This window comes from Magallana gigas, chromosome 7 (assembly GCF_963853765.1).
Source record: "Magallana gigas chromosome 7, xbMagGiga1.1, whole genome shotgun sequence".
In the NCBI taxonomy this organism is placed as follows: Eukaryota; Metazoa; Mollusca; class Bivalvia; order Ostreida; family Ostreidae; genus Magallana; species Magallana gigas.
In genome coordinates this window covers 43,529,891-43,547,033 of record NC_088859.1, presented here as the reverse complement: position 1 = coordinate 43,547,033, position 17,143 = coordinate 43,529,891, and the positions used below count along the sequence as shown (strand labels likewise).

The window sequence follows — 17,143 nt, the reverse complement described above, 5'->3', positions numbered from 1 at the left end:
TTCTCTACACATGTCAGCATTTTTATGTACAGTCATAACATCACACTGCCCATACCCCTGTGTGTAATGCTGTAGTGGATGTATGAGGCCTGCAGAACAGTTTCTGTCGTTTTCACATATTATCTTGAAATTTTCCATATGCACATATGAAAATATAAGTTAATGTTAACTTTTAAGAAGATTTCAAGTCAACATGGGTTGTTTCGGGGGTAAAACACTTAGGAAATAAATTTTGACAGGCACGTTACAACACGAATTGGGAAAATTCGGCAGCCATTTTGAAAAAATAATCCCCATCGCTTGCCCTGCATTTAAACGTTTTAGGATAAATCTACACCACAAACTGCTCAAATATTAGTAGAACCACCTTTTCTATACATAAAATAACAATACAAACAATTTAATTCCATCAAACTTTACAAATAAAACTTTTACTAAGTTCCCCTTCAGCGCGGAGGAAACCTGTATACTTTACCATGGTCATCTTTTGCAAACTAAAACATCATTTGTGCGTTCGTTTCGTCCTCATGAGAAATTTATCCGATGTACTTTTAAATCACTGTTTTCATGGATGATGTTTCGGATATTATTACGGTCTTCTTCTGGCACTGTGACTGGGAAAAAAGCCAACGGTTCCCTGACCCCGAGTTCTCCTCGAACTTACTGTGGCGTAGTATGTTTTGAAGACGGGACTAATTGTTGTTGTCGCATTCCTTATTTGGAAAATAGGGTCAGCACTGCAGAGTGATTGACCAATCAACAGAGCCGTCAGAAGTTGATTGACTGGTCATTGCTTGAACTTGAAATCATTCATAAAATGTTCAATTTTCAAATTTTTTACCGTTTTACAACTATGATGTAACGTCGTTATGATAGGAACAAATTAATTTTATACTAGCCACAGCGTTCGACTTCAGAATTTGAACGACAGTTGGATAATTAAATATCAAAATATTAAACAAACGATTATTGGAAAAATAATTAAATGATAAACCTAATAAACCTAATTAAATGATGAATGCATTTTTTTTAAATTTCTAATAACAGTGATATGCAAATTTTTTATCTATTTCATTTTTACACAATGGATCGGACACAGATTAATGTTGCCCTCTCAGTAAGTAAAAATTGGGGGGGGTTGCTCTCAAGCAGTGGAGCACCAAGTCACATACATCAAACTGAAAGTACGCAAAAGGTAGTGTTATAAAAATGTCGCTTACGACATCGTTCTTTGAAATGTGTTATCGACGAAAAACTACATGTATAAATGTTTTGTTCGCCAAATCCGAAACTCTTTCTGCGAGGAGCTGAGACAAGGACTGGAAACTTCCTAGTGCTGATATATATTTACCGCAAATGACAAAATGACTCAAAATATATATTCTATTTACATCATGACCATTGCCAAGTATCTAAAAGAATAAGAACTGTTTTCCCCTTTTTAAATAAAGTGTATCAAAACGAGTTTAAAAAACAAGTTTGAATATTTGCTTGATACACGAGTTGTAGATGTGCTTCATAAAGAGAAGTGGATTCATGCAATAGTGTGTAACACGTGCATGTACACGTTTTCAAATTTGTAATAATGGAACATGAAGTAGCCCCCGTTCAATCTTAATAACAATCTAATCACAGGGACCAAGACCGTTTTAACATTAGTTTCAATGAATAAGCACAACAAATAATACAAAGACAAAATATAACCAACGAAATAAACTGCTGGATATAACTTAAAAAAAAACCAAACAAATAAATAACAAAAAATGCAACACTATACATGGGGCGTTCAATAAATAATGTCATCGTTGTTACAAAATAGCACAATTAGATATTTTGTTATTTTTTTAATGGCTACCTTCAAAATACAAACACACATACCATTTATCTAAGCTTTGAATGCATTTATATGATCTCTTTTGGAAATTGTATTCATGAACTGATAAATGGCAGAGCCCAAACCATTCATTGAAGCATATCTTCTTCCTGACAAGTGTTTTTTTTTTTCAATTTAGGAAAAAGAAAAAAGTCACAGGGAGACAAGTCGGGTGAATAGGGAAGATGGGTGAAAGCATGAACATTTTTTTTTCTTCCAAAAATGATCTGACAATCTGGGATTTATGTGCTGGGGCGTTGTCATGAATTAAGAGTTCGAATGTTGCGAATTTCTATGGTGTTCCGATGGGGCCACTTCGACCTTCGCACTTTCGCCTTTAGGTCGAGTGCGAAGTTGCGAAGGTGCGACGGCGAAGGAGCGAAAGTTCGAAGATGCGACGGCGAAGCGCGAAGATGCGGAGGCGAAAGTGCGAAGTTGTGAAGGCGAAGAAGCGATACTACTATCGCTCCTTCGCCATCGCAACTTCGCACTGTATAAAAGGACATATGAGGTAGACGATGAACTTTTTAGAATTTATTTTCAAGAGCCTGCGCAGATCCATAACTTTTTCTAAGGAGGGGGAGGGGGGGGTCCGAGACATATTTTAGAGATTTTATTATACATTGAATATAATTAATAAAATTACATTTTCCGGGGGAATTGGATCCGGACCCCCTCTCCCCCTTTACTGCATGTGTGAAGTTATTAATATTGGATTTTCCGGGGGGGACCCCCTCTAGGTCCATACATGAGCAAGGAGTGTCGCATAATGAAATTAGACTGTTTCTGTGTTTGATCCACGGTAAACAAACAGCTGATAAGTGACAGGAGTCTGGAAGTGCATATGTATACATTCTGGCGGACATTACATTTTATACGGAGTATATAATGATTAGGCATAGCCAGCACTGGTAAACATATATTTCACATTTACACATCAAAATATCTATAAACATTCATAGTAAGCACAATGGCCTAGCGCATACGTACCAATAATATCATGGATTAATCGGAAAACCTTGGCGAGTACGGGGCCTGCATCAAATTCTATGTAATCGACCGATACTTTCTGAATGCTATCAAAAAAGGCGAGGGCGAAAGTGCGAAGTTGCGAAGGCGAGAGTGCGAAGTTGCGAATTAAGGCGAAGGAGCGATAGTAGTATCGCTCCTTCGCATTCGCACCTTCGCACTTTCGCCATCGCATCTTCGCCGTCGCATCTTCGCAGTTTCGCTCCTTCGCCGTCGCACTCTCGCACTTTCGCCTTCGCAACTTCGCACTCTCGCATCTTCGACCTAAAGGCGAAAGTGCGAAGGTAGAAGTGGCCCCATCGGAACACCATAAATTCCAGACTTCGGCTCATCATTTCATAACTTTTCTTAACCTTTTTAGCACATACGTTTTGTATACATGTCCGGTGATTGGTCGGCCTTTTGGAATAGCAACTTGAACTACAGGACCTTCACTGTATTCAAGAAAATTACGTATAATACTTTCTTTGTACTTTGTATCGTTTTGCTATAACAGTGCGGTTTTTTTAGCCAACCACATCCTGTTATTGATTTTCCTCTGAGGTTCAAAGTAATGTATCCATGTTCCATCACCTGTAACAATTTCCGATAAACGTCGTCCATTACAATTTTTGTAGTTTTCTACACATTTCAACCCGCAATAGTTTTTGTTTTTCTGTTAATAGACGGGGTATCCATCTTGCACTAACCTTTCGGAGGCCAAAATGTTTCTTTAAAAGTATAAATACTGTCCCCGATGAAATGCCTACTTAGTTTCCATTTGTGTAAAGGCTAATCGACCATTATTAGTAATAATATTGCTTATTTTTGCAATTATTGCATCCGTTGAAGCCCTATAATGAGGGGCTCCTGGGCGTTCCTTATCCTTAAGGTCTGTTTGGCCATTTTTTAATTTGCTGAAACATCTGTAAACTTGTCTCAATGACATACTCTTGTTTCCATACACATTACACAGTTCTTTGAAAATTTCTTTCGAGTCTTTACATAGCCTAACACATGCTTTTATGTAGCCTCTAGTTTCAGCCTTATTGGATGATGACTTACCAATTATATTTTCATACTGTATCTCGAGTAGGGATTATATAACAGCTCCTCAAAGGAGTATTCGATGTTGAAACGTGGTCAGATAAACGGCCATAAATAGAATGTAAACCAAATCATGCGTGAAAAGAAATTCAAAGGTCAGTTGAACCCTGTAATTTATAGAATTTGATAAGTGGCATTATTTATTGAACGTCCCTTGTACAAATGATATTTATATACTAGTATATAAGGTTTTGTTGAAAAACCAAAGCAGCAATATGTAACCAAAATCTTACAATTTTCAAAACCATCCTTTAGTTAATTGATTGAATGACAAATAGGTCAACGATTGATAGTTTTTAGATGTACCAGGAAGAAAATTTTCATTTGCAAGAAAATAATATGCTCTGAACAGAATTTTAAACCCGGTTCTGGTGAGAAACACCATTTTTTGAAGTGTCTGAATAAGGTTAAGTTTTAAATAACTATAAATAAGCTAATAAAGGCAGAGCAAAGTAGTCAGCCCAGTTGATATTTAAAAGACAATACCGTGCTCAATGGTATATACATTTTAATTAGATTTAATATGAACTAAGAGCACGTTTTGATGAAGTGAAGTCAAATTCTGAGGACAAAAATGGATGAATACGAGAAAACGCCTTTGACACTGTGTCATCGAATGCAATAGTCATTACTAGGAATACCAAACGGACTAAGAACTGGGGTTTTGACATTGGTCACTCAAGGAGTTGTCGGTTATGTTACAATATTTACATCCACTGGTTATATATACTTTCATTTTTTAACAATTCCGAACGTGTTTATACAGCTAGTGCCAAAACAGAATCACGTGACCTTCATACCTTTCCATTTAGGGAAAAATTGGCTGTTCTTTTTATGTAACGTTCTAATTGACAAAATCCATAAGTTATGTTATTGACTCACTTTACATGGATAAAAAGAGATATCCGGAAAAAGAGATGCACAACTAAACAGTGAAATGCACTCTTTCTTGTATCATACGGACTTTGGAGGTAGTTATCACCACAGAAAAAAACTACCCTAGTAACCTCCCGACGCGATTTATGTATTTTTCTGCAATGAGCGCCATCCTTATTGTTTGAACAACTCCTCTTACGAATTTTTATTTCACACCTTTTTCCAATAGTGTTCACATGATGACATACGAGACAATGATTATGAAATACCCCATTTCCCACGAAAAAATCACACACAATATCGATACTGACTTTGCACAGACTCTGACTTAAAAAACAAGTTGTTTCCAAAAAAGTTCTCGGCGCAAAATTGCTTTGTTTACCCACATCTGAATATTGTAGATAGACAGTGTGCTTTGGAGTATTTACAATTTATATCATAAAACTAAGAGTGTTCTTTGTCGCTCTACTGAAATTGATAACTATGTATATATTTGTTAATTTCGAATGTACTTGACTAGTAGTTATATTTTGCATTTCATATTTTCTCTTTTCTTTTTGTTCTATGTATAATGTATATATGACTATCAAAACATAACTTAAGTTTGACTAGTACCTAGTAAGATGTTAGAACTTGTGTTCAAACCAACTTTATATCATATATAAATTAAATCGTGTTAAAACCAAGTGAATGATGCGTATTGATGAAAAAAGCATAAATTTTCCCCCGATGTTTATTTGATATAGGAACCACTGCTCTTTTTGCAAACTAATAACGAATTAAATATCACCCCAATGGATGTCCGCTCACATTGTCGGATGCCCACGGCTGATCAGGTCTTGTACTCATCACCCAGTGTGGGTAAAAAAACGTGATCGTTCGTAGGTATCCGCGATGATGGTCCACTCAATGCCGTTTTGGTTTTTTCAGTTGCTTACGGACGCTCTTTACATGAGATGGTAGCTTAATGATGTGGTGCTAGCTTCGAGTAATAATCAATTTGAATCTTTTCTACGACAAATCAAAGTCCAAAAAAGCCTGACATTAAAATCTAAAGCTGACTGACTTTAGACGCAAATTCCCTTTGTCATATTGGTACTGACAGTGGTGCCTGACTGATATTCAATCAAAACAAAATCTCTCTCTCTCTCTCTCTCTCTCTCTCTCTCTCTCTCTCTCTCTCTCTCTCTCTCTCTCGTAGGAAATTTCATTGCATGGACATGTTGGGCATGATCGCCACTTGGAGATGCATGTCTTTTGTTTGATGTGATTTATTATGAAGTTGAAATTTTAAACAAATACACGTACTTCAGATTAAAGTATTAAAAAAATAAAAACGTAGAATTGATTTGAGAGAGAGAGAGAGAGAGAGAGAGAGAGAGAGAGAGAGAGAGAGAGAGAGAGATGTACTTCCCACGCTAAGAATGCATTGAGATATTAGCATTTCGCAGTAATTGCTAAAGTATAATCAAACAGATTACGACTACACACTATCTAGACCATTCTTAATGAAGGGAAACGACGCCTTACCAGCCGTGCAGTGAAGCCTTGGCTTTTTATAAACCACAAAAATCGCGTGAACAAGAAATGGGACAGAATTAATAGCACCGCGGCACGCGCTGATTATTTCCAGACTGAAAAAGGCAAGCACCTGGAGAGAGAGAGAGAGAGAGAGAGAGAGAGAGAGAGAGAGAGAGAGAGAGAGAGAGAGAGAGAGCAATGAAACTAAAAGTACTTCACATTTTGCTGGATGTTCATATCGGCATGAATAGAGTTTCAATTAAAACGAAGTGAAATGTGATATGCGATAACTCTTCTCTGTCACGTGATTACTGGCGTAGCAACTGCTAATGGATGAAGATAACGATGACGATCACATTATATCTGGTGACAGATCAAATAAAAACGTATATAAAAAGATATCAAGTCCAGTGCATGTACACACCTACTCCAACTTAAGCCAAGTGCATACAGCTGATGACTGGCTCTCTACTTAGGTCTGTAAGATATATATCATTCAAGGAAATGATAACGTTTCCCGCCTAGAAATCCAGTTAAATAAATAAAAAGAAATAATATAAAATTCCGTTGCAAGGTATATGGTAAACATCATATGTATTTGACTTCACATTTAACGTAATTAAGATTCGCGTATGTCTAATGACCTATCTACCCACTGAAACAAAATTTCATTTAAAAAATTACTGGATGCAAATATTTGTACGTAATGATAAAAAGAACCATAATTTGTTTTAAAGAAGATCTAGAGCGATGCAATACTCATTTAATAAAATGTCAACTAATTGAGTTAATTATCGACGAAACTTGGGTCAGTGTAAAGTTAGGAGTAATGAATGAACGGCATCGTGACTTATGTGGAAGTAAGGGTGTTTTTGTATGTAATAAGCGTTACAGCCGCAGAACTTCAAAAGCCTTCTCCATTAATTCAGTTAACCCGAAAAAAGTAATGAGGCTTAGAAAACAAAGTTGTGCGTCTAACTTTGATAAATTAGTAATTGGACGCATTTACGATAAGATAGTCAAGAGTGTTCAAACCCTCGCGAGAAACCCTGATCATTATAGATATAAAAAAAATGGAACATAACAGTCAAAAAGATCTCTAATTGAAACACGAGATATTTAGTGTTTCGTCAGAGATGGCGGAACGTTGTCTTCAGAACTATCATGTAGTTCTCCATGAAGCATGCAGACCCCACCCCCTGGCGGTAATTCCGGACCGGATTAAGCTCTTGCTAACTGCACAATATGTTTTATATTCCCTACATTTACATGGTAGACGAATATAAAAAACACTGAATTTCCCAAGACTGCAACTATGGCTTCTTCTTCTGCATTGGATCTTTTAAATATACATTAATGTTGTCACATGATTTATAGTTCAGATATGATTATCCGACACCGCATGATTAATTCGTTATATATATCGATACATACCCCCTTTTTTATCTTCCTTTTTATACTTAAAAGGTTTTTGCTGTTTTACTTACCATAATATACCATATTTATTGTATCTAGTTTTTTTTTTTGCACAGATATAGCCTACTACCGTATTTCATTACTGCATATATATTTGAGGGATTTTCTACATTTTATGATAAGCTTCACGAAACAATATATGCACATATTATGTTTGAAACTGATATATTTTTTTCCTACTTACATCATAAAAAATTTGATATATTCTCAGTGAAGTGATAATAAGTAATACGAAAGTTAACAACTATTTAATTTGTGTTTTAAAGGAAAAATTATTAACTATTTAAAAATGTTTTTAACCGGGAAATACAAACGACAACAAAATAAATGTAGAATTTAAATATTTCAATATCTACAAGGGGAAGATAACTCAATATGTCATGCGTACAATATGTTTCTCTCAGCTTCGCGTCGGTTGACAATGGTTTTCTCCGGGTGTCAATTTCAACTGTACCCCTCCCAAACAGGCACTATTTATATACTACCATTTTTTTTTAAACCGAGAAAAAACAGTGTCTTGTTGTTGATTTTTCTAAGGATTTTTTAACGTTTTGTTTCCTTTGTTTGATTTGGTTTGAGTCTCAGCGAGTCAAACAAAGTAACGTATTTCAATAGAGCATTTTGTTTGTTCCCCAATTACCGTAATGCAATTCAAGAATTATAATTGATTATTATGGGTATTGAAAATACTATATGCTATTATAATATCTAATATTGACTGATAAGTTGAATGCATGCATATCGTTTTATTCACCTCGATATATTTGGAATTAACTAATGCTGACAGCGAACCAATGATTTTTACTCATCATTTTGCCAGTGATATCAAAGGAAAATATTTGTTAAAAATCACTTTATATTTTAAGTGCTAGCGGAAAAAAATCGTTATGTTTTTATATATTTTCTCAATTCATCAACAACAAATTTAATCTTAAACTTTGGTATCAGGGTTATTAAAAAGGAGAGATAATAAAACCAGAAAAAGAACCAATTAACATTCAATACAAATAAAACATTCTATTCAAGTTATATTCTATTTTATAATTTAAAAAAATTAGGGTAGCTGATTCAAATCAACCAAGCATATGATACGTATATATGGGTTGGTTGTTTTACTTTTGGCAGTGTTAACAACAGGCACAAAGTATCTTGTGCCCCTCTTAACATAGAGTTAATTCGATTCTTAATCCGGTGTATCATTAACGCCCAGACTGTTTACATACGGGTCATTAATTGCCCGAATCACATCCTGAGCCATTCGACCACTTCCATGCCACGTCTCTGATTCCCTGACAACACGTGGTTGTAGATCTAAGTACCTGCATTACATGCTGATTGTGTTGTTACAACCATACTTTCTGCTTTTAACCGTTAGAAATGAGTACGGAGCCTTGTTTGCGTAGACACTGGTTCATAATTAATTAATTAAGACGTTTATCCTTACATCTTAGACGATGTATTTATATGATAAATGCTGCATGAAAGAACAAAATATATTATGGTTTTATGTATGATTGTGTATGGTGTTTATCTGATCTCGAGAATGTATGTAAACACACTAGAGAATAGGGGAAATAACCCAGCCTTAATCCACACAAAATGCATTCAAATAAAACCAAAGTTCTATTTTTTTGTCCAATACATAGCTTTAACACTATTAAAATTTAATACCTCGAAAATCGACTTTGCTATTTAAGGATATATCTTGCTTGGTCTGCATTGTTTTAGTGACTTCAATACAATAAAGAATTTTATAAACTATCGTGTAAATACTATCGATTTCAATTCAAATATACTGTTCTAAGCAATGATTTGCCTATTTCTGAACATTCAATTATTACTTTGATCGGAACTTTAAAAATGCTCGGTGGTCAACAAATTACTCAGTAACCATCAAGTCCACCTCATGTTTTAAGAAAAGATTTTTTAGCTATAAACTATCATTTAGCAAAAGAAAAATCATTCATTTTTCACTTTAAAACTTTAGTCTAAATCTTTATATAAAGCTCTTCTTTTTAAGGAGATCCATATAGTCTAACGATGGCCACGACCATCCAGCTCTCATTAAAGAAAGAAAGAAACTGTCATTGCGGTATACATTAAAGTAACACCTGATATGGTTGAAACAGTAATCACCGGTGCGAAACCGTGTTCGCAGTGTGTTCGATCGTTATTCTTGTGTGTACAATAGTAGCTACACAGAACTTCCATGTACCCTAATGATAAGAAAGCCTAGTTCTGTAAGCTTCAAAGCAACATTCCGTGAACCCGCATTCTGTGTTACATAACATCACAGGAACCATCTGTGGCTTTTCAGAGTCAACCTCCAGCATCCACTAAGAGGGTTAAAAAGATAAAATTGACAAAAGATTCAAATCAAACCAAAAAATCTTGAACACATGGCGATAAATCAAATTCTTAAGCTGCAGAGAAATTTTCACCAATAAATAAAGAAAAGATGCACGGCCGACACACGAATTTAAATGTTTATATTAAAATAGCAACAGAATTTTGCTTCTTTTGTTTTGGTCTTTGAAAATTAATAACAGCTTTATGTTTCATATTTACAAATCTATATAAATAATACCACATGGAAAGGATGGCAATTAAATAAAATTATTAAGATTTTTTCCCCAAAATGTCTCTTTTAGTATTTCACTACCTTGTAATGCCAGACCTGCAGACAAAATTGACAAAACAAAGAACAGATTTGTAGATGTGCAATTTATCATATCAGATTCCCATGAACTAAGAGTACAGAAAAATTGGGAGAAGATTGCCGAACAAAGGACAGACAAGGCAGTATATCAAAGGCACAAGTGTAGAGCGATTTTCGGTTCAATAACACATTATAATTGGGATGAACACGGCGCTTTCTAATCCCTTGGTTATGTTTGGGTTAAACATCTGCGCATTCCTAGGAAGATATTGCATAGACAGAGTCAATGTTTTATACACGTGTGAACCCTAACTATAAAAAGATTTTCCATGTTTTCACTTCCATGCAATTTTTCAGTGTTTGAAATTCCAATTACCTTCATCATTCGGACAGAAAAAGGAATGTCTTTAGTACCTTTAGCAGCAGGGTGAATGGATTAATTGTACAATATGGCTTTGTGGTATTTTTTCAAATGAAGTTTAAATTAAATTCAGTGAAATCTTATTTAAAAAAACATGTTTTGGTGTTGAGGTTAACGTATTCATTCTTTTGAAGATTAATGTTTTCAAGGAAAAATGTAATAGTATTCATAAAAAAAGAATTAGCAGATGCATTACAAAGAGTGTAAATTGGGAGATGAATTTATGAAATTGACGTTGTAAACAGAACACAAGGAAATTTATTAAATTATTTATAAATGTATTTCATCTTATCCCTATACATGAATCCTGCTTCCTTTGAAGTGTTTATTACACAATTATCATTTTAAAAAAATAATGAATATACATCCGTCAAAGTGTTTTTGAAAGATTAACAATTAAGTAAATTCAAGAGTGGCTGTAATTTTTTGGATAATGAAAAAAAATATTCTTGCATAGTTTATATTGGATTCTTGACTGTCCGGCGGATAATAAAAATAAAAAATGCTTACATTAGTGTCATTAATATACATGGATCTTAAGCTTTAAATTTCATTTCATGGGTTTTAAGTTTAAATAATCTCGAATTTTGATAGTGATTTTTTTCTCTCTCACTCACCGTAATTACTTTGGTATAACGATGCATACACAGGATGCCGAATGTATTAATCAACTGTAACAAATAACTCGGCCGCGCCATTTTATCATAGTTTCTAATAAAGAAAAATATCTATGTCGAGGGCATCATTATTTGTTTAGAGTTTTTATCAACCGACAATAAATCATCGCGAGAGGGTACCATCACCTAAGACACCGAGTTCTTTGAGTTTTGTAATGGATCAAAAGAACAACTTGCAGAGCGGATTAGCTTGTGCGTTTGTATAAACACCACAAAGTGTAGGAGGCTTGTTAAGAAAGGCAGCAAAAAACGGAACTGTATGGAGAACGCTGGGTTCTCGCACAGCATGTCCCGCATGCTGAAAAAAGGGAGTTTCATTAAAAAAAAAAATAGAAAAATTCTGTCGCAAAATGGTAATTTTAAGAATTTAGGAAATAGGGAAGAAATCCATTTCTAAACAAAGGTTGTAAAATTTTTGTTGTTAATTAAAAGGGCGAAATAATTCACCGGAAGTCCTGAATTATTACACGGTGAGAAAATACAGTGCTGTCACAATAGAATGGACACCCATAATGTAAAGCCGGAAAAGGGTTTATGTGTACATGATCCCGTTTACGAGTACTATGTTGAAAGTTAAAAAGCATTGTACTTTACTAAAATCTAGACTATTTAAAATTAAAAATTTAGATTTTAAAGGATCTAAATAGCTGTAAAGGACATTGTTCCAAAACAACAGGGCGTCGTTGATTTGTGAATTTTTGCAATATTTTAATAACATGTGTTCAAAAGGTCTGCATCCAAAAAGCGATTTTTTTTCAGAACATGATCTATATACATTTACTATAGTAAGCATATAGTATACCTACTGGTCAAGAGATCCTGACTCATCTATTTATCCAAAATAATGGCTGATGAAGAATGCTATTATCATCAAGCATAAAACTTATGAGGTTTTTTCCCTAGTGTCTTTGGTAATTTTCAAGCTATGCTTTATGATGTCTCCATTAAAGTACTTAGGTGTAGCTATAAGACGGGAGTTTTATGAAATGATTAAATGTGTTATGTCTACAGAGTGGCTAATAATAGTTCTAGAAAAAAACATCCACAATCTCGACAAGTTTTCTTCGTCAAAGTATTGCTTAAAACTGGAACTGACACTAGAAGCTGTTCCTGTGTCATTATTAGTCGTTTATGGGTATTGTAGTGGCGGGAAACATATATCGTCTGCCACCGTTCTACCTCCGATCTACCGTGTATACAAATCGTACAAACTTTATAGATTCTCTGTTTCTTTGTGCCTGTTGTAAAAAATCCAATAATCTGTAAAAAGCGAACCTTTATTTAGTCATAACTATGATTTTTTGGTCAATAAATAAAGACTCCGGATTGATGTTTATTACGGACGGAAGATTTACGAAATGTCGATCCGAGTTAATTTTTCCACCGAGAGCCCGATGATAGTTCTCTTCAAATATTAACAAATAGTTCCCTCTTGGAATAAAAATACCCCAAAACATACTTTACGGCATAGACGCTATATTATTTCGTCAGCTAAAGTGATACGCGTCATCATCAAATGGGATTTTAATATTGGTTTTGATGGATATCAAAAGACATTTATATCAACATAGAAAGTACCAGTACAACTATGTCATTGTTGAATTGTCCAGAACAGACCTTGGATAGACGTTTTTTTCCATTTGGTAGAATTGGAATAGAAGAGTTTTAGATAGACTTTTTTTTCCAATTGGTAAAATTGGAGTAGATGATTTTTTGGATAGAGGATTTTCAATTGGTAAAAATGGAATAGACGATTTTTGGATAGACGATTTTCAATTTGGTAAATGGAAGAGTAATTTTAGAATAAAGAATTTTTATCAAGGGACCAAGAAAATTGCGCGGAGACAGAGGAAACGAATTCAGAAATAAATTGACGATAATAATTGTTAAAAAAAATTATATATATACACACACACACAGACACAATGGGTGAAAAAAAGACATATATGGGGACCAGTTGCTTCGTTAAATCTTATGTTAAATTCTATTGTATCTCATTCAAGTTTGGTCGACAAGAATTATTTGTATACATATAATTTTGTAACAAAAATTTTAGCACAATATTTTACGAATAAGCCAGCATGTTTCCTGCTATGATAATAAATATTGAGAGTATAAATAAATATTGAAAAGATTTTACAAATTGATAGAGGACTTCGGTGTTAATTGTTTAGGTATTTTCATGTTATAGTCCACCCCCCCCCCCCCAAAAAAAAACCCAAACAAACAAACGAACATAACAATAAATAAATAAAACACAAAAATATCTCAACCTGCAAAAGCATCATTTTCATTGACCAAATAACAAAATTAGCTTTATTTTAAAAGTCCTTCTAAAATACATAAATTCTAACAATAAAGATATGCATTTTGTAGTCTGATTGCATACATTTTGACAAAGGTAGTCAAGTTGCACAATTTTACAGTAAATATTAAAATATGTTATAAGGATAAAATCATAAGAATGTTTACAAATATGGGATTTCAGGTCACTCCAATAAAAGAATTGTCAATTTATACCGAGTTTTATTTTATTTATTTTATTATATCAGACAATATAAAGTTTGTAAATGACAACTGATTTCTATCAAACAAATCCTGACGCCGTTTCATTAACAAAACAAAATCTGACAAAATTTGCTTATGGAATTCAAAACAATTATTACCCTTTTAAGGTTTTTTAGTAGTGTAAATAGTTTTCATTTTACATCAAAACACGTTTTGGGAACCTTAAAAAGTTGTCCTTTCTTGCAATATAATTCCATCCGTTATAAAACGGTGTCGTCAAGGATGTCAACATTTCCTCCCTAATTGTTTTTAGATCCAAGCGACAAAACGCCTGATGAATAACAAGAAAGGGAAAGAAAGACAGAACAAACAGTCTGAAGGTCGAGATGATGTGCGAACTTAAACTGTGACTTTTTTCCAGGGCTGTAGAACATATTCACATGCACAGAAAGTTTAGAAAAATCCCTTTTCCTGTTTAATGTTTTTTGGCATTCTTCCGTATAAGCACAGATGGAATCGACTTGCAGAGGAAAAATAAATAATAACAAATCAAAAGCGTATCTAATACTCTTTGCCAATCTTAGCCCCGTAGCAAATTTTAAAGCCAAAATCATTTTCACCCGAGGGTCATTGAATAATTTTGTTCCTCAAAAGCTTTTAAAGAACGTATTCAACTAAAATTATTGATGTAAAAAATTTGAGGTACGCTTTATTTACTGTCCAGCAGCAAATAATGCCAACAAAGTGTTTATCTAGACGTCTATTGCATCGAATTATTTTATTCGACAAAAGATAAAATAAGATTGTTTTCAATAATAATGATTATTTTAATTCAAATTAAACAGACGTAAAAAGAAAGTACCATGAACATATTTTACAGAGTTCATCCAAATTAGCAAAGAGTTTGTTGAACTATTCCAATTTTGCTCGCCATGTTCCGTATATACATTTGTAGACAAATTTACTTCACGTTCATATCGATCTTGGTATCGTTTTTTGTTCACAAAATGTTCAAGTCCGAACGAAAAAGAGAGAGCTAAAAACCCATGCAATAATACTTCTGTGGCAGGGAATGAAGGCATGTAGAAGCAGTGGTCATTTGGAGGAATTGAGCGAGTAATCAGCGATTTGCCGGTTAACGAGACCATTGCTTACAATGTATATATAGGAGATTAATAGGATTTTTATGACAATACCCGCTGTTATACTTGAGTGTTTTTTATAACACTATTGTCTCAATATCCCGACATCTTGTTTATTCTGCTAGTCTACCATCCCAGAAGCCCTGTATCTTATTTTAACAGGTGTCCATCTTCGTGAAATCGACATGACGCATTGCGGCCAAGGGATAATTTCAGGAGGGGGTTTTCATCGAGGATATGATAAAAAGGCAAAATAAGCAATTTTTATCATTGCTTATGGAATTCGTTTTCCAATTTAGCAATTTGAAATATTTTCAAATAACAACAATGTGGGTTGAAAATTGTTCTCTCAGTGCTTTTATTAGAATTGACCTGTAGAGGAAACAACGTTTGAATTTTTACATGCTGCAAAAGCATGGTTCAAAGAGTATTAAACGTTTATTAATCTTATGATTTATACATGGTCAAGACAACCTTATTATTATATCATTAATGCCAACCTTTCTTCAAATTGTAGAGATAACCAAAACGCACTTTCGACGTTTCCTTCAAACAAACGTTTAAAAATACAAGTTACTATTATAATGTTTCAGATTATAGAATTACAGACACAGACAACATATAACACAAAAAACAAAAGAACAGATGACTTACCGGGGGGTAGGCTTCGTACGGAAGACACCTGTCCGGGGGTCTCAGGAACCCGGATTGAGGGTCACGAATACACATCATGGCCCTTCAGGAAAACCAAGAGTTCGATGCCGATATATCAATTCGAAAACTTCCTGAAAGTTCATTTTTTCATTGTGTTGCTATTCCACTCCAAGAGAAGAATACCGTGGCATGTTTAAGCCTTTTCCTTCTCTCAGAAGACGGAGAAATCAAAAGCTTTCGCCTGATTACGCTGTGTTACGGTCACTCCGGTCTATTTGGAATTGCAGACAGTGTGTCTATATCATACTGTACAGCGATAACCACCGTCCTCGACAGACAGCCTGAATGAAATCAAATAAATATCTTAATTCCACCCCTCCATTACACATTTCATCTAGACACCACTTACCGCATCAAGTGTATGCGCTTATTTTCGGCTCTGATTAGTTAGTGCCGCGCGCTAGAAAGGTTACGACCGGTAACGATACATATGGACCACAGGTAGGAGAGCAGCCGTACTGCCTGCATCAGCAACAAGTTTTTTTTCTATCTTCTTCTCTCTTCTCTTATTTTTCAGAGAAGTTCATCAAACGCGTGTGTACGAGAAAGAGAGCACCTGGGTCAATAATACAATGCACCACGACCGAGTTGTCTGATTTCGCTTGCAGCATCGGATGGTCCAGAAGATAGTATAAAAAAGCGATAAACGAGTATATACTTAAAAGCGCGGGAGATTGAGCACTACTTTAGTCGTCACCAATCACAGAACAGTGGGATTTTCACCAAACTGACGTCTGCTCCAATCAAAAACGGGTCGTCCTTAGATCAATGGGGATCCCTTTCCGAATATCCCCTCCCTCCCAAACATCTTAAAATCATATATAATGAAAGATAAAATATTAATTAAATAAACAGATGGTGCGGCATTCCAGGAGAATTTTAACCGATAAAGATATATGATCCTCTAGTTTTTTTGAAGAGTTATGGCATACCCACTCGACACAAATGATAATAGAATTCCCACGGACCATGTGCTAATTGCTATTGATTTTTAACTATACTTTCTCCTTCTGTTCTGACTTAAGAAAAACGTTTTTGATAAAAAAAACTTTATTTTCAGTAAAAGTTGAAATGTAGTGTAACTTTCTTGCCTGACTTGATAAAAATGTTTTCAGCGAAAAATAGTTTTATTTTTATTAAAAAGTTTGTAGTGGTTCTTTC

The 17,143-nt window shown here is 34.5% G+C and overlaps 1 protein-coding gene across 4 annotated transcripts in view; it reads right to left on the bottom strand.

Moving 5' to 3' along the window:
• Positions 1-16,537, bottom strand: part of LOC105335527 (nuclear factor 1 A-type) — a 33,261-nt gene extending 16,724 nt beyond the window's left edge. Inside the window, exon 1 of one of the 4 annotated variants that reach the window (XM_066066725.1) lies at positions 15,923-16,537. In XM_066066725.1, coding sequence (XP_065922797.1) covers positions 15,923-16,000 — 78 coding nt within the window. In that variant the 5' untranslated portion in view covers positions 16,001-16,537. Of the gene's footprint in view, positions 1-475; positions 779-15,922 lie in introns of those variants that run through there. The other 3 variants (XM_066066728.1, XM_066066726.1, XM_066066727.1) reach the window with 3 other exon arrangements.
• Positions 16,538-17,143: the final 606 nt, after the last annotated feature.